The sequence below is a fragment of the Myotis lucifugus genome, unplaced genomic scaffold (genome assembly GCF_000147115.1).
Source record: "Myotis lucifugus unplaced genomic scaffold, Myoluc2.0 scaffold_518, whole genome shotgun sequence".
Classification (NCBI taxonomy): domain Eukaryota; kingdom Metazoa; phylum Chordata; class Mammalia; order Chiroptera; family Vespertilionidae; genus Myotis; species Myotis lucifugus.
The window spans coordinates 248844-271147 of record NW_005871566.1 but is presented as its reverse complement, the minus strand read 5'-3'; the positions used below and the strand labels follow the sequence as shown (position 1 = coordinate 271147).

General features: G+C 54.5%; 1 protein-coding gene across 1 annotated transcript in view; it reads right to left on the bottom strand.

Moving 5' to 3' along the window:
* Positions 1-10630: 10630 nt before the first annotated feature.
* Positions 10631-22304, bottom strand: part of CDH26 (cadherin 26) — a 43654-nt gene continuing 31980 nt past the window's right edge. Inside the window, 4 exon segments of the mRNA XM_023745124.1 lie at positions 10631-10767; positions 13751-13879; positions 14350-14518; positions 20300-20494. Of these exon segments, the coding sequence (XP_023600892.1) occupies positions 10631-10767; positions 13751-13879; positions 14350-14518; positions 20300-20494 (630 nt within the window).

Sequence of the window (22304 nt, the reverse complement as noted above, 5' to 3'; positions counted from 1 at the left end):
CTGCTTTCTGTGCTCTGGGTCACAGCCCCCAACTCAGGGCCTTTTCAAATCACTCAGCTGGTCTTCTCGAAGCAGCCAGCTCGGCGGCCTGCGATGGTGCCAGCTCCAAAAAGCCCTCAGCATTCAGGGCAGGGACTTGGGCCAGCAAACACAGTAGCGGGGAATCCTCCGTGTGACTAATGGAGTCCAGATACAGCCACTCCCCATCACTGCACCCTTCCCGGTGAATTTCCGGCTGACAGGAGCTGCGGCTGTGGATGGCTGTGCACAGAGGCCCAATAGGCTGCACACAGATGCCTGCTCAGCAGGTTCCAGAGCAGCTACTCAGCAGTTCCCGATTCTTCCGAAAAGTCTGGCTGTCTCCTCCTTCTCCAGCCCCAGTCCCCGGGGTGGGCGCCCGATCCATGGTCAAGGCCAGGCCCCTCTCCCACTCTGCCTCCAGGCTCCGAGCTAAGTGGGTTAAATAAGCCCACTTGAGTCATTTAGCCTTGCAGCTTTCCCTGGCCAGGCTGGCCCCATGAGCACCTCCAGAACACGATTTCTGTTAGGGAGCAGGACTGGAGTTTCGGGCCTGTTTCCTGTCCCCGAGTGCCACGGCGTCATTAACAGTGTCAACGAGTCTGCCCCTGGCCGGTGGTGGGGGAGGCCCGGGAGGCCCCGGAGGCCAAGGAGGCCCAGGAGGGGGAGCCAAGCACCTGCTGTTCACAGGAGCCCCTCCTGCGCATGCCGGCATCTCAGACAAAATGCCTGATGCAGCTTTCAGGCCGGAGCAGATTCCGGCAGAAACTGGTCCTGCCCCAAAGCACCAGCAGGGCCAGGCTGTCCCGTTTGCTGCGGGCGAGGCTGCGGCGAAATTCCGGCCACAGCGGCTCCCAGGTGAGCCAGGCGACGCTTTGGCAGGACAGACCCACCAGGGCCCGGCGCCCAGCTGGAATGCCAGTCTTGAGAACAGCAAGCCACGGCCGCTCTCACCGGTCACAGGCCCCCGAGAGGCAGAGCACGTGCTGGCAGGCGAGGCCTCGGCCATGGGGCTGCCACCGCACAGCTGTCAGGGGGACCTAAGAGAGGGCTCCATCAGCCACTCATCAGGCAGCTTCTTGAGGGGGCGTCCGTCATTCGTCTGGTTAATGACAGAGGAGGCAGACTCCTGTCAGCCTGCCCTCTCCCTGCTCCCCGTCTGCTTGACGCTGACCCCTCCACCAGCTGTTATTTCACGTGGTGGGCGGACACCCAGTATCCACACGCTGTCCATCCCTGGAAAGACTTGGAGAGCACATTCTAGAATGTGATGTGATGACGTGATGAAGAGGTGGCTTAAAGACAGGCCAAGTTAGATCCAGGCGGGGATGCGGCCGGAGCCTGGGGGAGGGAGGTCAGGGTGCGGTGGAGGGCTGACCCTGAGGGGAGGGTGGGGAGGGAGGCCCCTGAACAGCCCGGACGGTGTGGCCCGATGGCAGGAGAGCAGCAGGTCTCTGCAGCGTGAGCCCAGCCTCACTGCCACCCTGGGGCCCGGTGCTGTCTTCTTTGAGACGTCCACACAGATACGTTACGGGACATTTTTATTCTGAGTAAATTTGGATAAAATGTTGACAAGCATTTATATATGGACATGTATACATGTATAATTGTGTGTGTGTACATGTGTATATGTGTACATATGGACATGTGTGTATATGTATGCATGGGTGTAGGTCTCTATGTGTGCGCATGCGTATATGCATGTCTATGTCTCTATGTGCATACATATGTGTGTGTACCTACATACCTATATGTGTTTATGTATGTGTATAAATGGGTTCCCGTTTCCTCCGAGGCTGCCAGGACCTTCCGTGCTTCCCATGCCATCAGAGCCCCAGGAGGACAGGAGAGCAACCCCGGGAGGCCGGGCCTGGCAACAGAAGCTGCACCACAGCCGCTCGGTGGCAGGAACAAGGGCCGCTGGAAGGAAAGGAAATCCCCTCACTTAACAGCCTAATAGGGATTTGAACTTGCCTCTGCGGGGAACTGTCAGTTTAACTGTTTTCTCAGATGTGAAGAGCATGTGTCTGCTCTCAAGCACCCGGGGGAGAAGCTGCGACCAGCAGGAGACGGGAGGTGGAAGCCTCCGGCACTGGCCCGCCCGGCCTCAGTGTCTGAGAGGCCCCAGAACCAGCGCCGGCCTCCCCAGACCTGGAGTGGGCCTCAGGGAGCCGGGCGCGCACAGGAAGCGGAGCCTGCTGGGGACATGATGTCAGTGGCGCAGCTAGGAGTGGGCTTGAAGAGGCTGCCAGCTGCGTGGGCAACCTGATGTCGGGGGGCGGGGGGATCAGGGTGTCTGTGAAGCTCATGAACCACATCCTCAAGGACACACGTCCACGGGCAGGTTGAACCATGGACATTGCTGCTTTGGCCGTTGGGGTAATCTACATTCTCTACCACATGGAATCCCAACCCCTGACCCTGCTCACAGTGCCCGCCCTGGCACCCGGCCCTCCCTCCCCGTGTATTCTGCTCAGCCACATGGCCTCCCTCTTAGTTCTTCAGTACTGGCAGCCCACCACTCCCTCTGCATGATGCCCTCTCCCCTCCCCATGCCACGCAGGTCCCTCCTTCTGCTCATTCTGGTCCCAGGCTTCCCTGAGATGCCCCTCGAGTGCCCATGTCACCCTCTTCCCACGCCGCCCTCTGGTTTTCTCTCCTGCACCTGGCACCGTCCTCCTCTAACTTCACTCCTTCCCAGACATTTCTTTCTCTCCCGCTGACGCATGAGCTCCCTGGCGGCTACAGTGCGTGCCATGCCTGCTGCACCCTCAGTCCGGAAGAGCCCGGGCAGTTGGCCGAAGCTCCCCAAGTGCTCCCACCCCCGGGACTGGCATTGTCAGGAATCCCTTACTCAGTGACAGGGACGCCTGTCTCCACGTCCATCCCTGGGCCTTGAGCAGCCCTGGAGCAGAGAGAAGCGGCAGCCTCCCTGCAAGCCGCCGACTGTGGGAACAGGTGGCATCAGTGCCCGCTGGGCGCCAGTGGGAGCCCCTGGAGGCCCGTGCCAGCCACAGCACCAATGCTGAGTTTGTTGAGTGTCCTGCCTGGAATGAAGGTTGGCTCTTACACTGCTGATCTCCTGATACAACCACCAACACAGGCACTGTCACCACACCCAGGTATGGTCCAGGCTCCAGTTCCTGGCTTACGTCTGCCATCTGCTGGCCACTCGTTAAAATGCATCGGAGAAGAGTTATTTTCCAGTCCAGCACATGCTTTTGTTTCCTTCTGCGGACTCATTGCCATCTTTACTGGTCTCTTGGCAAGAGCTGCCTGGCTGACCCATCCTTAACTTGGGCAGACTCTAGACCCCATGGGTTAGGGAAAGGCATTTGGCCTTATCTTATGCGTCTCCTGCTCTTTATATAATTAACTCTATTAACGCTCGATATGAAATATGAAAGGGACAATTTTCATCACTATTTACACATGAAGACATTCAGGCACAGAGAGGTTAAGTAAGTTGTTCAAAGTTGCACAGCACAGGGGGTGGAGCCACAATTTGAACCCAAGCAGGAAGGCACCTGAGGGCACGTTCTACCAACAACTGTGCAAAATGGTCTGGGTGCCCCCTCAACTCTGCTTGGGATGCATCACACCCCTGCCCCAAGGGGCCCCACCAGAGCACCCAAGAGAAATATTGGGAGACTGGGTCCAATGCAAAGCTTTGGCACTGTGGCAGCTCAGAGTAAGTGCCTAATAAATGTCAGCTGTCGTTATAACCACACTAACGTCCCTGAGAAGCCCTGCAGGAAAGAACCTGCTGAACTTCAGCTCATCTTTCTCCAACCTGGCTGTCGCCGAGCCCCTGGCCCCCCTCAGTCTAAACTGCTTCCTCAGAGGGATAAGAGCTCAGGGCCCACCGAGGCACAGTGAGGGTGCGAACCCAAGGGGCATGTGGCCCAGCGCTCAGCTATCTGCTCTGGCTTCCACAACCTCTCTCTACCGAAAAGCAGCTCTTTTTTCAAAAATATTTTTTATTGATTTCAGAGAGAGATGGAAACATCTATAATGAGAGAGAGTCATTGGTTGGCTGCCTCCTGCACACCCCCAACTGGGGATTGAGCCCACAACCCAGGCATGTGCCCTGACCGGGAATTGAACCGTGACCTGCTGGTTCATAGGTCAATGCTCACCACTGAGCCACGCTGGCTGGGCCAAAAAGCAGCTCTTGCCACTGATAAAGAAGAGCATTGGAGCTATTCTCCTGGCTCCCGGGACTAAATATCACATTTGAATTCTGCGGTGCTAATTTGTCAGCTCTACAGACCAGAGGCAATGAAGTCTGAGACCAGGAAGACTGTTTTAATAATTCTGTCATTATTCTTCATTTTCAACACCACCACACATGAAAATCCCATTTCCATTTTCTTTAAAGGTGCTAAATGGCTTCACACTGTGTTGTGAACATTTACATCAGCCCGGTGGTTGCAAAACAGGCTTGGTCTCCAGGCCCTGGGCCGTGGCAACAGCTGGACAATGCTCTCTCGGTGCTTCATTCCCAGCACAGGCGTCTTGGTCACTGAGAACTTCTGGGCAAGTGTTGCTGTGTGTTGCCATTCACCGAGATTTCACAAGCCCTGGGCATAGTGGTTCGGCCGGGCCGATGCCCCACAGGAAGCGAACAGGAAACCAGGCTTTCCTGCTGGGTCAACACCCCAGAAACTGATGGAGAAACCGGTGACCGGCCTCCCTGACAGCGAGCAGAGTCAAGAGGGGAAGTGAGTCGGCATCTGAGGTGGTGGCTGTAAGAAAGGCACACTGAGAAGGCAAGGTCAAGGAGGCCAGGCCCTGGAGGCCACTGCGGAGAGCCATTTCTTTTCAAGGCATTGAAGCTCTGGGGCCAAAAACCAGAGCTTTTACAAGGGGCCAGCATCTGGGAAAGTCACCAATGGGATAGGAAGCCAAGTATTTAAGTGAATGAATGAATGAATGAATGAACCAATGAACAGTGAGTGAATGAATGAATGAATGAGCAGTCTGACAAAGAAGGAGCAAATGGGCTAGACTCGCAGGGCCAAGCCTGCAGCCGCCTTCTGAAGCAATTTCCGTGTCTCAGCCAGTGTTCCTGTCACTCACCCAGTTCTTCTAGAAGCAGAATGTGCAGGAAACAGGGCTAGTTTGTGCTGGCGCGGTGTGTTTGCCTTTAGGATCACAGAGTTGACTCATTAAAAAATAGAGTGAAAGGAGGCAGCACCTCTATTTGGTGACAAAACAAAGTGAAGAGAGGGAGGATGGCCAGGGCACCTCATTCCTGCTCACAGTCTTAAAGAAATGGCTGGTTTTCCTCCGATGATTTTTTTCTCTTTTCACTCTTGTCTCTGTAGACACGGGACATGGCTGATGTCCTCTGCAGTGGCAGTGAACTTCCTGACCATGTCCCTCTTTGCCCCCCTGAGTCTGTGCGGGTGCGTCTGCAGCTAACTTGGTGGAGACTGATATGAATTTATTTAATCCTCAGGACACGCCTTCGAAGTTGGAATTGTTATTGTCCATCTTACCCAGACGGGGAAGCTGAGACCCAGAGAGGTGATACACGCTGCTCAAGGTCACATAGCTGTCAGTGGCAGAGCCTGGATTTAAACCTGGCAGCCTAACTCCATAGCCTTGACCACCAGTTAGTCCTCTAATGTCAACGTGCTGACATCTGAAGAAATTTCAGCACTTTCCTGCCATACGTATTGCACCTGCTATTTCCAGGAGTATAAGTGCCTTTAATTTAGTGAAACCTGTTATTGGAGAAAATATAGCAAGATCATTGATTCTGGAAATGAGGAGAATAAGACCGCAATCACAGTATTGCTTGAATCAGGGGTTGGCCTGCCTGGAAGTGGGAATGCTAGTGAGTGGAGGCTCTGAGAAGAGAAGGAGCTACAGAGGATGGCAGTTGGGCCTGGGATTAAGGCATGCAGATGTGCAGATGTACAGGCATGCAGATGTGCATATATGCAGGTGCGCAGATGTGTAGGCGTGCAGGTGTGCAGATGTGCAGGCATGCAAGTGTGCAGGCATGCAGGTGTGCTTGTATGCAGATGTGCAGGCATGCAGGCATGCAGGTGTACAAGTGTGCAGATGTACAGGTGTGCAGGTGTGTTTGTATGCAGATGTGCAGGCATGCAGGCAGGCAGGTGTACAAGTGTGCAAGTGTGCAGGTGTGCAGGCGTGCAGGTGTGCTTGTATGCAGATGTGCAGGCATGCAGGTGTACAAGTGTGCAGATGTGCAGGTGTGCAAGTGTGCAGGCGTGCAGGTGTGCTGGTGTGCAGATGTGCAGGAGTGCAGGTGTGCAGGCGTGCTGGTGTCGGGTGGGTCCAGGACTTCTGCAGACAGAGGGCTCAGTGAGCCTGTGCCTGTGGGCTATGACCTCACCACTGTTTCTCAGTCCTTTCCTCCCTGCTCAGGGGGGACAAGATGGGTAGAGGGGCTGGAGTTGGGTGTTTCCCTTCCCAGCGAGGCTCTGACAACCCAGCAGGTCAGGCTCAGGTTCACTAGTGTCCGCTGAGGGCACGCCTTAAGAACAGAGTGCTCTGGGGCAGTGCAGAAACTCACGGGGCAAACCTGCTAAGCTCCTGCAGGTAAAATTCACAGAAGTGTCAGGGCCTTGGTGACTGGGTCCTCCCGGAGCTTTTGTTTCTTGGGCTTGTCCCGCTGAGCCTCCAGCCCGGGCATGGGGTGCGGCTGGGTTCTCTGTACAGGCACTGGTTCCCATAGAGATGTCTGCTTCGTCGGTTGTGATTCTCTGCACTTGTGTGTTGGGCTCTCTAACTGGGGGGCCGTGGTGGGTCTAAGAGAGTGGCATCTCCCAGCTTCTTGCATGCCTGACCAGCAACCGCAAGTCTCTAGTTATATTCTTTATGGTTTCCGCCCATTCGTAGCATGTGTTACTAGGTTTCCATTTACAAGACAGTTGGGAGGGTATTGATTTAAATACATTGATTTTAAGAAAATAAATAAATTGGTTTGTTTTAATGAAGTAATTAAGAGGACCAGCATTCCACAAACATGGCAAAGATCTTGAAAGTGGTTTGAGTGACAACAGTTGGGGAAGCAGAGACAATAGCTGTCATGAGGAAGAGGCATGGTGAGTGCCTGTCAATGAGCCGGTCATTATTCTCAGGAACTCGTTAGCGGCCCAGTGTGAGCAAAGGGCCCTTTGTGTTAACTGACCTCCAGCAGGTACCCTTGACCTCCAGCAGGCACCCTGGGCCTCCAGCAGGTACTCTCAACCTCCAGCAGGCACCCTGGGCCTCCAGCAGGCACCCTGGACCTCCAGCAGGCACCCTGGGCCTCCAGCAGGCACCCTGGACCTCCAGCAGGCAACCTCAACTTCCAGCAGGCACCCTGGGCCTCCAGCAGGCACCCTTGACTTCCAGCAGGCACCCTGGACCTCCAGCAGGCACCCTCTACCTCCAGCAGGCACCCTTGACCTCCAGCAGGCACCCTCTACCTCCAGCAGGCACCCTCTACCTCCAGCAGGCACCCTGGGCCTCCAGCAGGCACCCTCTACCTCCAGCAGGCACCCTGGGCCTCCAGCAGGCACCCTCGACCTCCAGCGGGCACCCTCTACCTCCAGCAGGCACCCTGGACCTCCAGCAGGCACCCTTGACCTCCAGCAGGCACCCTGGGCCTCCAGCAGGCACCCTTCGGAAGAGAGTCCAAGAGAGCGGCTTTGACGCAGTGGGGATAACTACACGGGACCTGTGCTGCTCTATCTGTCGACCAATCACCTGCTCTCCAGAAGCTTCCAAACCACCCCTGCTGAGGGTCGTAATCAAACCCCTCAAGTGGGGCTTCCTTCCAGCCACAAAAAGTGCCCCTTGTGGTCCAAATGATGCCCCTTGGGGTTCAGACTGAGGTGAATTAATGGCCTAATCCATCCAGCTCCTCTGAAGAGAATATTTCAATCCTATCAGCAGCCCAAACTCCCCCCTGGCAGATAAGACCGCCCACTGCTCATGAGAGCCCAGGAGGCAAATGACATCCTTTGCCTGTGATTGTTGAGTGGAACCCTGGGTGCCAGACCCTGAGGGGGAGCAGGCTGAGCTCAGGCTCGGTCCCATCTCCAGGGCTCAGTGCCAGCCAGGTAAGCCTGCAGCCCTCAGCCAAGTCAGCACAGGCAGGAGCTAGACACCATATTCAAAGCACAGCTGGGTAGGCAGGGGATCCACAAGGCTCGGGATCATGACAATGGAAACAAAATGGTTTTATCTAAGTCAGCGGTTCTCAACCTGTGGGTCCCGACCCCTTTGGGGGTCGAATGACCCTTTCACAGGGGTCGCCTAAGACCATTGGAAAACACATATATAATTACATATTGTTTTTGTGATTAATCACTATGCTTTAATTATGTTCAATTTGTAACAATGAAAATACATCCTGCATTTCAGATATTTACATTATGATTCATAACAGTAGCAAAATTACAGTTATGAAATAGCAACGAAAATAATTTTATTGTTGGGGGGTCACCACAGCATGAGGAACTGTATTAAAGGGTCGCAGCATTAGGAAGGTTGAGAACCACTGATCTAAGTGGCAACAAACACGAGTGGGGCAAAAGCCAGCAAGGTGAGGTGGCCTTGGTGTGGGCCGAGGGATGTTTAACCCTGTGCAGGATGTAACATCACTGCTACTCCAGCTGCGCCCAAGAGGGCTGTATGCTGGGACTCGTGAAAGGGCTTTTCTTATGATGTTTAAATGGTCCAGGGTTCAGTATCTCAGTCATAGGAGGATGCCATTGAAGCAGTGAATGGACAGAAATATAAACACAAAACTGGGATCCAGGCTGGGGATGAGAAAAGTGGGTACTCCAGGAGAGAGAAGGCAGCCCTGGAGGGGTGAAGGGAGGGAGTGGGCAGGGGAGAAGGAAGGAGAGGACCCTTTTGATTGGAAGTGACAAAAACAAACTAAACTGGGTTAACAAGAATTAGAGGAACATCAACGCATGACATGGAGAAAGCACAAGAGGTACAGGCTCCAGGTGAAGCGGGCTGCCTGCGTCTCTCCATCTCTCTACTCCGTGTCTCCGGTAGGCACCCTGGGCTGGCACCACCCGCCCATGGGCCTGTCACCCACAGGGACCAGGAAGGAGAGACCCAGCATCCCTACCAGCCTCTCAAACGACTCACTGGCTCGCTCGGGCATGTGCTCACCCCAGGCCAACCATGGGTCATGGGACAATGGGGTAGGTACTCTGATTGGCCAAGTTGGACCAACTGATTAACAGTCCCGCCAGAAACATGGAGAGGAGAGAAGCGAAGGTCCCAAAATGAACAAATGCTTTGAAATACTTCCCCCCGCAATTTAATCCGTATAATCCCACCAAGTAGGCGTTTTATTCTCAATTTGACAACATTAACTCCATGTCAAACTTTGCCACCTTCAGCTTTGCAGACAAGTCAGGTTCTGAGATGGGACAGCTGTGGATGGATCCACGAGGTCTCCACCCTCCACCGCTGCCCAGGACTAGACTGGTCATGAGCCCACCTGGGCTGCTGGTCGGGTCAGGCAGCACCCCTGCTTCCCTGGGGCCCCAGGCCCTGCCTCAAATCTTCTATTTCTGGGACCCTCCCCCATAACTGTGTTCAGGAGCCACTGCCCAGACGACTGGGGAGAGTGACTGCAGGGGGAGCATTTCCATCCCAGAGAGAGAAAGCCGTTTCACATCGGAGTGACTTTCTTTGTCAAAATGCCCCCATTCCAGGCAACGCCCTGTACTTTGCCTCTGGTGACAAAAAAAGCCCAACAAAATGTTTCCTTAGACAGAAAGCCGTTTTGGGGGCAGTGAGCTCTCTTCCCACTCCCTGGGGCACCAGCAGGCGTTCCCTGCAGTTCCACGTGGGCCTGTTCCGGTCCCGCCACACGGCCCACACGGACAGTGCTCTGGCTGGTCACGTCGGGAGCATTTCGGCGACCACAGGCTAGACTTTCTCTGGGAGACTGCCCAAGAAGCTGCTAATCCCCTTGACCTCGGTCACAAATCCGTCATCTCCTAGGTTGTCCTTCTTGGCTGATATTCAAAATGTACTCAGTTTGAAAGCCACGTTCCCTTTGGTGTCCAGCATGCTGGGGGTGTGCTGGGCCGCATCAGAAACCAGCAGGTGAGGCGGTTTGTTTTCTGTCTCTCCTGCCATTCAAACAAGACTTTGAAATCTGTCCCCGAAGTAGAGAAAAAACTCCTACGTGTGTTACGCTTGTGACCCAAAGTGATGCGGCTGGGTGTCTGGTGAGCTGTGGTCCTTGCCTAACACATGGCATAACCTCGAAGTTCACCAGATCACCACCATCCGGAAAGAAAGCTGCGAGACGATGACACAGTGAGATCGAACACAGCCAGCCGGCCGCCTTGAACAGGAGGAGCACTGGTGCCCCGATTGGAGGCCACGCTCCCCGCTCCCCACGAAGTCCCCATTCACTCAGGGGACTGAAGTCAGGCCCTGCTGCCACCAGGCTTGGCCCCTGGACGGAGGACCAGCCTCCTGAGGACCAGCGAGGGGCTGTGTTCCCTGGTCTGTCACTAACACACTGGCAAAGCGTCCGCCTGGTGCCAGGTGCCGTGTACGTGCAGAGGCCACAGAAAAGGATAAGAAAACTTGCCCCTGAAGGGCTCGCCTACAGCTGGAAGGGAGGCAGAGGCCAGGGGGAGGTACACTTGCCCAGAGCCATGCCAGGGGGCATGGGAGGAGCCTGGGGGTCAGAGGAGAAGCTGACCTGGGCCTGGATGCTGGCCGAGGCCGCCCCAGCTGCACCTGCAGGTGGCGGAAGAGGGAGCCCGGGAAAGCTCAGCATGACTGGAAGACACCGGCTGGAAGGGCATGCCCAGAGCCTGGTCTTCCCACTGAGAACACGAGACGCTATACCTCCCTGTTGGGCTCTTGGGCAATGGGTGTGAGTTGCCCACCTCCTGTGAACAGGGGCAAGCTGGCCTGGGAGGCGCTGGAATAGCACCCAGTCTTCAGAACCGGGATGAATATCCATCTGAAGACAGTTGGCAATAAAATAGTCTTCACACTTATTGAGAGTTCGCCCTGATCCTGCCGAGCCCAAGCTTGATTTAAAACCCTTCCATCTGGAATTATTAGTTAAGGGCAGTTTCCCAGTGAAGACGGATGGGGTAAGCGATCTCACTGCTGGCTTTCGGGGAACCGTGGCATACCCCTACCACGCAGCAAAAGTTCTTTAATCATGGTTGATTGATGATTAGAGGCCTTGAATTATTAGCGAATGGCATCTCTGCAAAGGAATGACTTATTGGGCCAGCAGACTTTGCAAAGGAACGCAGATCCTGAATTGAAAGGCCCCTCATTTGACTATCTGTCTTCACAGTGGAAACTAAACCCGAAGCAGAGGCTAACGTTTAGCCTTGATTTCCGATCTCTGCGCATTTGCCATGGTGAGGAGACAGAAGCCGGCACGGGAGAGTGCCCCCATTTGCAGGTTGTCCTACACCCTGGGGAGCTCCCACACTCAGGCCTCGCCACCTCAGAGCGGCCTCTGCGTTCCGGATCCCCGTGAGGAGGAAGCAAGCTTGCAGCCGCCTTCACAAGGGGCCTGTCCTGAAACAACGGACGCGCCAACGCCACTCCCTGGCCCGGGCCCGCGGCCACCCTCTCAGTTCATTTGCTTGAGAGCACATTGTATTGGTTCCAAGGGAAAAGAACGTGCTGGTTTTGTGACTGACATGCCCCACTTCTTCCCTTCCTGCTTCCCTGGTTCAGCCTCCAGTGCTCTGAAGGGCAAGGTCAAGGGGAGCAGCATGCTGTGGACGTGATCAGCCCGCTCCCTGGCCTCTTGGGCCCATGGGAGGCACCGAGCTCACTCCTGCCCTGCTGGGCTCCCTGCCTGGGGTGCTGCCTCCCTCCCGGTCACCATCAAACTCACGCTCAGCTCCGACAGCACTCACTGGGGCTGCCCTGACCCCAGACAAGGTCACCCCCCTTTCCTGTCAGCACCTCCTTTCCCCCTCACTCACAAAGCAATGTCCTCTTATTTTTTGGTTTTTACAGAGACTGGAAGGGAGGAAGGGAAGGAGAGAGAGAGGGAGAGAGAGAGAGAGAGAGGGAGGAAGGGAAGGAGAGAGAGAGGGAGAGGGAGAGAGAGAGAGAGAGAGACAGAGAGAGAGACAGAGAGAGAGAGAGAGAGAGAGAGAGAGAGATCAGTGTGAGAGAGACACATCAATTGGTTGCCTCCTTCATATGTCCCAACCATAGTCCCAGGGCTAGGGTTTGAGCCTGCAACCTAGGTACATGCCCTTGACCGAGAATCAAACCGAAGACCCCTCCGTGTGTGGGCTGGACTTTAACCACTGAGCACCACCGGCCAGAGCGTCAGTGTCCTCTTAAAAGCATAAAGGAAATGACTAATATATATATGACTACACGATACTTTACATTTCACATGGAAGAGGGTGTCAGGGAAAGATACTTCTAACCCGTGACTGACAGAGCAACACCCTCACGTATAAAGTGCTCTTACAAACAAATAGAAACGGGCGAAGAACAAGCACAGGCTGGTCACATGGAAACAAATGGCTCAGAAACAGACTCTCCTGTGCTCGACTCATTCCATTTTTAAGGGCAGACACGGAAGTGAAAACTACAATTACAAACCCTTTAATTTTCTTTTTTACTTAGACTGGCAAAAATTAAAATATTGGTAATAAACACTATTGATGGAGCATTGGAGGACAATTGTTGGTCTAGGAAATTCACTTTGAAAAAAAATCTATTTCACCCTAAAGTATGAATGATTCCCACCAGGACAAGAACAATGGCCGCATTTCAGGCACCGGTATCAGGCCGGAGAGAGAGCCAAGGGGCGGAGGGAGCTGTCCGCAGCTCTCACGTCTCACTGGAGAGTCCAGCTGCCCACCTCCCTCGAGAGACAGGACGGCGGGGCAGGTGTGGAGAGCAGGGAAGCCCACCTGTCCGCACTATTGGGGTCACAGGACAGCCTGCTCCAGGGGAGGGAGGGTCGCGATCATTCACAGCAGCACGACTGGCAGTCTGAGTGTCTGGCCAGCTTCACCGCGCGGAGCTGAGCCACGTGCACCGTGCACCAGGTCCTGAGACAAGCCTCCCCCCACCACACCCCCCGTCCACCTGGAGCCCCTCGCCTGGACCCACTGCAACCTGGGCTGTCGGTGCTGCTGTTCTCAGGGGCGGAGGGAAAGGACGTGAGGGGGAACCTGTCACCTCTCTGGCTGTGATGTTAGCCCCTCAGGAGGGCTTGCTGGGGACCACCCCACAGTCTCTGAGTCTGTAGCTCTGGGGCGGGGCCTGAGAATGTGCACTGTAACGAGTCCCCGTGGGGTGCTGACGCTGCGGACCATAGCACCCGCGGGGAGAACCACCCGGGTGGGTGAGTCAGAGGCTTCTGATCTGGGGCAAAGGGCAGCAGGGGCCCTGGATGCAGCCCCACGGGGATCACAGGTGCAGCTTCTATTTCAGCCGCAGGACCCCGGCCAGATCCTACCCTGAAAATAACCAATCCAGGTCATGACCTGGCCTTTGAATGGTGGCCCAGAGAGCAGGTGCCATGAGATCACCAGCCCAGTGCCCAGGGCTGCCTCCTGCCAGTCTGGGAGCCTCCACCCTGGCAGGATAGCAGAGTCCCAGGGCCCAGTCCCCACTCTCCTGACCTGCTGTGTGCGCGCCAGCAGCTCCTCTGCCCCAGCTTCAGGGCCTGGTCAGAGAGCACAGGCAGCTCAGGGCCTGGTCAGAGAGCACAGGCAGCTCAGGGCCTGGTCAGAGAGCACGGGCAGCTTCAGGGCCTGGTCAGAGAGCACGGGCAGCTTTAGGGCCTGGTCAGAGAGCACAGGCAGCTTTGGGGCCTGGTCAGAGAACACAGGCAGCTCAGGGCCTGGTCAGAGAGCACGGGCAGCTCAGGGCCTGGTCAGAGAACACAGGCAGCTCAGGGCCTGGTCAGAAAACACAGGCAGCTCAGGGCCTGGTCAGAGAACACAGGCAGCTCAGGGCCTGGTCAGAGAGCACGGGCAGCTTCGGGGCCTGGTCAGAGAGCACAGGCAGCTTTGGGCCTGGTCAGAGAGCACGGGCAGCTTCGGGGCCTGGTCAGAGAGCACAGGCAGCGTGCTCCTGCCGCAGGGATCGAATGGAAGGCGCTCGGACTCTGTGGCAGTGCCCAGCGGGGTGCGAGCTCAGGAAGAGTAGTGCCATGAGCGACAATAGAAAGGGCTGCTACCAGTTCTGCCCTTAGGCAGCTGATCAATGATTCTCTCTCATCATTGATGTTTCTATCTCTCTCCCTCTCCCTTCCTCTCTGAAATCAATAAAATATATTTTTAGAAAAAGAAGTGATGGTTTCCTGCTCACATCTGCCCTTCCTCAGAAGCAGGGACACGAAGCATGAGTTTCCCTTGGACGCGCGGAGATTTAGGGTGGAGCTGGCCCTGACCTCGCTGAGGGGCATGACTGAGGCCCCTGGGTCCGAGCCTGGCCCTCCACGCTGGTGGTCAGCGGCTACCCGACCAGCACAGACCGGCTGTTAGGACAGGGGACAGAGAGGGCCCTGGGGCTCTGGAAACCTCATACGCAGAGAAGCTGAAAGTAGCCTTTCACTCGTGCCTGTGCACTGGGGCATAGCTCAGATCTCTAGGTCTGGGTCCAGACTCCCATTGACCCACTGGATCCAGCTGGCTGACCTTCGCAGCCTGTGCCCGGCCAGGTGCCCACATTCCCGCCGGCAACCCCTAGACGGCCTCTGCAAGCGGCTGACTACGTGTGAGCCCCAGGCCCGCGACCAAGGCATCGTTAGCCTCTCCGTGTGGCCACAGCGCAGAGGTGGCCGTGACTCGGAGGCTCTGAGCAGGGGTGTCACAGTGGCGCCAGAGAAGGTCCCTCCTCGGGGTTGCAGGGTGTCCACAGCTAACTTGGAACTTCACGGCTTCCTCATGACCGTGTCTCCAGCGCCCAGAGCTCTTCCTGACCAGCTCGGTTTCATGAATTTAAAGTCAGTAGCTGACGCTCCAGGAGGCTGTATTTTAAATATGTATTTGTATTGATTTCAGAGAGAAGGGAGGAGAGAGGGATAGAAACAATGGTGAGAGAGAATCATTGATCGGCTGCCTCCTGCACCCCCCACACTGGGGATCAAGCCTGAAACCAGGGCCTGTGCCCTGACCAGGAATCAAACCATGACCTCCTGGTTCATAGGTTGACCCTCAACCACTGAACCACACTGGCCGGCAGGGAGGCTGCATTTTAAAGCCTTGCGCCATTTGCCAGTGTTTCAACCAGGGCGACTTGACCCCGGGGACCCCGAGCAATGTGTGTGTGGAGACGTTTGTGGGTGTTACAACTGGGGGAGGGTGCCCCTGGCATGAGTGGGTGGAGGGCAGGGATGGCACCCAAGGGCACAGGAGGGTCTCCACCACGGAGAGTGATTCAGCCCAGAGGGTCCTAGTGCTGAGGGGAGACCCCCATAGGCCCACTCACCCACTCGGAAACCTGCCCAGAGGCCAAGAGGTTCCTGACCTCTGTTTTAAAGACCTGCCCTCTGCTGGCCGAGGGCCGCAGTCCCAAGGAGCGGGGTAGCCTATGCCTCTGGAGGCCAGGGCCATGCTATCCCACGTGCCCGGCCTGCCCACCACCGACTCTGGGTGACACTGCCCTTTGGGGCACTGCTGAGCTCGTGAGGGGCTGAGAACGGAATGAGAACAACTACGGAGGAGTTGCTGGCCCTCCTCACAGTGGACGGAGTAGACAGAACCCAGCACAATGCCCCTTAGTGCTACGCGCCGTCGGGGGCAGCAAGTCTCGCCGGGACCCAGCGTTTGCAGAGCCCAGAGCAGGCAGGTGCCTGAAAGAGGGTCCGTCCTGATGCAGAGCCCAAAGAGAAATGCCTCCTCCCCCACTGCCCGAGCTTCTCATCGCCCTGGGTTTACTGAGTGTTTCCCTGTGGGAGGCAGGACCCTACAGGTGTCCCCAAGCCCAGTCTACTCAGACACACCCTAACCTGGCACTGCTTGGGGGTCCGACAACCTGTAAACTGGATAATAAGTTCCCGGTCCCCTACACCCCCACAGGGTAGATGTGTGGGAGCAGCATGCCTGCTACAAACACTCCTGTTCCCATAAACTCATCACCACGGTCCGCACTTGCCCACGTGAGCAAAGCGGGGGGACCAGAGAAGTCCGAGGGGCCCTCACGGCCTGCCTGCGGCCTGCCCTCCCCGCACCTGGCGGACGCGGCATCACAGGTGCTGCGCTGGTTGCACTCCGTCTCCCAGGTTGGCGGTTCCAGGGATGGCTCTGGGGTTGGGCAACCACAGGCTTTCTCAGGCCAGGAGGTGGTTTCATTGGAAGAACAATTTTTTTTTCCCAAAACGTAGACTTCTGACCCATCTGTGTGCAGTGGCCTGAGTCCATCGCTCTCTGAGGATGTGCTGCGAGCAGCGAGCCGCAGTAACGTGTTTCTACGTTACGCAGTTCCTCCCTCATCCTTGCTCAGAGCTTGAGCGCCTCTCAGAAGCACAGGAGCCCTTGTTACCAAGGCCTTGTCTGCATGAGAAGGGTCACCGATCCTCTGGCCACGACATGGCCCCACGCATTGAGCCCCCGCCACGTTGCAGTTCTGCTTCTTGGGGCTTGTTTCTCTTGTTCCTATATTTTGTATCAGTTAAGATTAGATTTGGCCACAAGTGACAGAAAATCCGAAATAGCAGTGATTTAAACAAGACATATTGAGTTCTCCTTCATTTTGAGACTAGAGTAAGGTGGTCCAGGAATGGGCCCGTGGGGCTCCTTGGTGTCAGAGACCTACCCCCTTTCTGTCCTGTTGATGCCCCCACATACAGAATGGCTGCCACAGCGCCAGCCATCGTATCTTCATTCCAGCCAGCAGACCTCGGAGACGGGGAAGAGACAGACCCATCTCCACCCTTCAAGGACACTTCCTGGAAGTTACCTTCCATTGGACAGAACTCGGTCACTTGGCCATATCTGCCTGCAGGGGAGGGTGGGAAATGTCACTCGAGTTCCTGATGGCTGACAGGGGTTCTGTGTTTGAGGAAGGAGAGGCAGCAGATATTGAGAAGATTCGCAGTCCCTGCCCCTCATATTCGTGTTGGGTACCAGTACCAGAGTCCGTGCTGGGAAAGGTAGAGAAGTGTCTTTGCTGTTGCCTCAGGAGTCTTTATCCTCCTTCTCCTTCTTACGGCAGATTTGTTTGGCCTCTGACACACACATTTCAGAGGTGACGGTGACTAGACAAGGTCTGGGGTCCTCTGCCCACGTGCCTTTGGGGGGACCGTGACTACACCTGCTGAGCAGGGACACACAGGGAGGTTCCGGTGCGAGTGCCACTTGGGTGTTATCTGTGTTCACAACGTCTGTGTTCAGAAAATCACAAGAGTAAGCAGGACAGGCACCTCTGATGAGAAGCTCCGTGCAACAAACGAGATTGTTAAAGCGAACGGAAAACCACAATTGATGAAACACCAAATACATACTTAACCTGGGAGACCGCAGCTATCCTTAGACTGCTAAGCAATTGGGAGACTAATGTTCTTAATACCATCAGTTTCCTTGAAAACACTCTTCGGTTATACTGCATAATAGACCCGGTGCAGTTCACAGGTAAGCCCCACTGGAGGCTTAGGCTTTCACCAGTGGTTTCCCACGGAAACATGTTAAGCGTGTGGATAGACGCGGGAGTGGACTTGTAGGAGACGCAGCCACATCATGAATGTTCAGTGCAGATATCAGCCGGGGAAGGCGATGCTGTGTCACACAGACTGGCATCCACAGGAACGCCTGACGTCTCCTACGCCAGGGGAGCTTCAGAAACACGCCCCCGGGGCCCCTTACCCCCAGGACACAACCATCCCTCTGAGGCCTGTGAAACTAGCCAGGGGCTGGGCTTGTTTACATATTGGCTCCAAAACACACAAAGGCTGCAACATTGATTAATAAAAATTAATCAATGTCTAATTCAGTGTCCACAAAATGTAACATTTTGTTCTCCTTGTGAATTATTAACTTGGGCATCATTGACATTTTCCCTGAGTATTTTATTACTTTTGAAAACAATCGGTTGGAGAGAGTGTCCTATGGCAGGAATTCACCAACATGCACAGCAGCCAGGATTCACCACCCACCAGCTGTCCGCGGCCAAAGCGAACTTCCTTCTAACCTTCCCATCTGTAAGGCGTGGGTCTGTTTGTAACGCAGGGCTGTGGATCCGTCTGCACCTGTTGATTCCATGGGAGGTTTCCAAAAAGAATGCCTTCAGCAAGGGTCGGCACTCTTTTTTCTGTGAAGAGCCAGAAAGGAAACAGGTCTGGCTTTGTGGGAACAGAGGGTCTGTGTTGTGACTAGCAGCCCTGCTGTGACAGCACAGAGCAGTCATCGGTGGCACATAAATGATACACGAGCATGGCTGGGCGCCAATAAAACTTTATTCACAAAACAGATGGGGGAGAGGGGCGGCAGATCATTCTCTGTCCCTTGCCTCGGATCCAGGAAGGCCTAAGACCACCTACACTTCACACTCAAAAACTACACTTTTCAGAAAAGCACTTTTATCATGAATAACCCAGAAATGTCTTCGATTCTCCTGGGAGCCCCCAGTGATCGCACAGCGGCTCTAGGGTCAGATGGGCGCTCCAGGGCCCCAGGTGAGGAGTGAGGAAACCATGTACAAACACCGAGGCTTTGCAGTAAATGTTCCCACCCCTTCCTCATAAGAAAGAGGAGGTTTTAACCCTGAGTCTGCTAAAGCGACGTTTAATAGACTTCACCCATTCATCCCAGGGTGCCGGAGGGCACTCACAGGTCACGCTCATCAATCATTAAGGTTTCCCGATTCCCTGTCGCCTTTTAGGTCTGCAATGTGTGCATGCGAGTGTCCTGATAGCATTTAGCGTTTTGCTGAGCCAGACTCTCATCTATTGCTCAGACCAGGAAACTGACTTTGTAGAGCTCATGTCCTACTGTTAACCCTTTTTAACCTTTTTAAAAGCCATCCTCTCCCCCACACTTATCCCAGCAGTAAGTGGACAAGTAAAAAATCAATTAAGCTTGTGATTTTGTTTAAAGATACAATGTAATTGGAGTAACATGAAATGTCTTCTTTAAGAAAAAGAAGAAATAAAGATAAAACATATGAACAATAAAATGGCAATAAATACATATCTATCAACAATTGAATCTAAAAATCAAAATAAATGAACAAGCAGAACAGAAAGAGACTCATAGATACACAGAACATTTTGACAGTTGCCAGATGGGAAGGGTTGGGGGATGGGTGAGAAAGGTGAAGGGATTTAGAAGAACAAATGAGAAGTTATTGTGTAGCCATGGGGGTGTAGGGTACAGCAGGGGGAGTACAGTCAGTGATATTCTAATCCCTAGGTATGGTGTCAGATGGGTATGAGTATTGAGGGGACTGGGGTGTACACCTGAAACAAATATAGTATTGTATGTCCACTGTAATTGAAAAATAAAAATCGATTTTTAAAAAGATACAACCTAATTGGAATTTATTCATTAAAGGCTACTAAATTATTTTGCTTACATAATCCATGCAAGTTAAATTATGTCTGTTCATCTTTAAAGTATGCACTGCTTATAAAGTTGTAAGCATAATCATTTCTTTCATAACATTTTATTTATGTGTACTAAAAAACTGGAAAGGATTACTATTTATTTTTTTAATCACTAAAAATACTGAGCACTAATCTTCTAGAAAATATTTCCCTATTTACCTGTTTTTTTCACTGAAACTGAAACAGAATCATAATTACAGAAATATGTATAATCACTAAAATGTATTTTCATTTCACCCCCAATATTACCTGTTATTAACAAATTGCTGGTTAACCTATAGATTATATTTCATCTTCCCTCTGAGCTGGGCTGCTAATGGAAGCAAGAAATTACATTCAAGTTTAATTTAAAAGCTTCTCTGGAAAATCTATCTGACGAATCAAATTTTTAAAAAAGCATAACCTGCTATTTTGGTTCAAGATGTGTGCCCTGAGAATATCAAAGCATCTAATCTGAACTCAGAGTTTATCCTGAGTCTAAGACTAGGAGGTAATCTGAACTCAGAGTTTATCCTGAGTCTAAGACTAGGAGGAAAGAAAGAAAGAAAGAAAGAAAGAAAGAAAGAAAGAAAGAAAGAAAGAAAGAAAGAAAGAAAGAAAGAAAGAAAGAAAGAACTAAAGAAGGAAAGAAAGAAGGGAAGAAAGAAAGAAGGGAGGGAGGGAGGGAGAGAGGGAGGGAGGGAGGGAGGATTAGTTCAATTGACCATAATGTCTTGCACTTTTAGGAGATGCTCTGGGATGCGTTTCTTCAGGCCTGGGCCCCAGCCAGTCCAGCAGGTTGGGCAGTGACGGTGTGTGCTCTGAGAAGGCAAGTGAGCTCAGACTTTCTGCCCCTTCCAGCTCCCCCTCCTCCATGTAGATGTGAGGCAGGGACCCGGGGTCTGCGGCCAGCGCATGGAGCCCACAGAGCTTCTGGAGAAAAGCCAGGGAAAGAGGAGGTGAAGGCCAGGTTCTTCCCCACAGGGCTCGTTCCTGCAGCTCCATGAGGGACGCCTCCGCTCCAGGTTATGAGGATACGGTGGGCCGCCCCTCTGTCCCCAGCCATAACAGACGGGGGCTACGGACTCAGCGGTGGCAGCCAACTGAGGGGAAGGAGCACCGTCACACTTTCCAGCTAAGTCCTGGGAGGACGTATGACGGCCTTCGGCAGTGCTGGCCCTCTCGTAAATTTATTTTTGGGGTTCATCTCTCCACCACCTGTGCCCTGACACCTGCTGTCCCTTCCCAAATGACCATCCCCACCTGGTAGCCTCCACTCAGCAAACTCCAGCTCCTACAGGCCCATGCCATCGCTCTGTGAAGACTTTCCTGCGTTTTTCTGGTCTGAGTGACTCCATAAACGTTTGTTGGGTGGATGGACCGATGGCCGAGGTTAAAGGGCTTCCCCCCGTGTACCTTCAGACACCTCTGGGAGGGGCTGGTGCAAATCTGAGCCAGTTACCGCACCTCAGGGGCAATGGGTCAGCAAGAACCTCTGACCATCACTAGCTAACAGTGGCCCCTGAGGGGTGAGCTCACCCAGGGCCTGAAGACGCTCAGAATCAAACATCTCAGAGCTGGAGGAGGCAGGCGGTGGGGCAAGGCCTGGAAAGAGGAAGCCGAGAAGCCCCGGAGCCCACGGAGCTCTCAGCCATGCCCTCCCCTCGATCGGCTGCCGGCTGTCCCCACCTTCCGCTGGCTGCAGGAGCCACTCCGAGGCTCCCTGTTAACTGGAAACACCATGGCCTGCGGATACTGGTGCCCACAGGCGAACATGGGAACCTCCCCCTGCGTCTGCCGTTGCCTGTTCCACTCATTCGGGGACTGAGGCCACTGCAGCATGTACCCGAGGGGGTGGGGCAGGAGAGGCAGCTCTGGCCAGTGGCCAGCGGGTGCCCGCATCCCGGCCCATCCTTGGTGCAGCGAGTGGATCATTAATGATGAGGCTCCGTACAGAGCCAGACACGCCGCAGCGGCTGTGCCGGGCAGATCCCAGCTCAGCATCCTGGCTGATGACAGTGCTGGTTTCTGCACCGAGTCAGCAATTTTAGAATCTCCCTAAGATCAATAATTCATCATAAACTTCCAACGAAGTAGAAAGCTCCCAAGGGGAAGACCAGGCCTCTCCTCTGCTCTGAGGCCCAGCAAATGCCGGCCCTGCCTGCGGCAGCCTCTCCTTCCCTGGGCGGGCCCCGCTCCTGAGCCACCAGGCCCACCAGGCTCAGCTGTATGGGGGTGCACAGGCGGGAGGAGGGGCAACCCAGATGCCGTGTGACAATGACATGCTGTGCTTATGCGACTACCTCACACCCGTGTGCACAGAATCGCCCCTGATGCGGGGGGCTGTCCCCACCTTCCTTTACAGATGGAAGCTGGGGACCAGGGTCTGCCCGACGCTGCAGCGGGATCAGGCAGGCAGGTCTGCAGGGCCCGGGCTCTCTGGGTTCAGGGTTGCTTCTGGACTTGGGGACAGTGGTTTTTTGAGCAGCCACTCAGCACTGTCCACTCTGCAGGTCTTGGGAGCAGGTGCGCGGAGGGACCAAGTCCACATTGACCTCAGGGTTGTCACTGAGGCACAGAGCCCCACCCCCCACCCCCAGGCACCGGGACAGGCCCAGGAGGAAGTGACATGGGGGCTCTCTACCCCGCCACCATCTGCATCTCACTCCCTCCAGCTGTACCACCTGCCACCTGTCTGCCGCCCACTCTGACAGCCATGGGAAGGGTCATTAGATTTCACAAA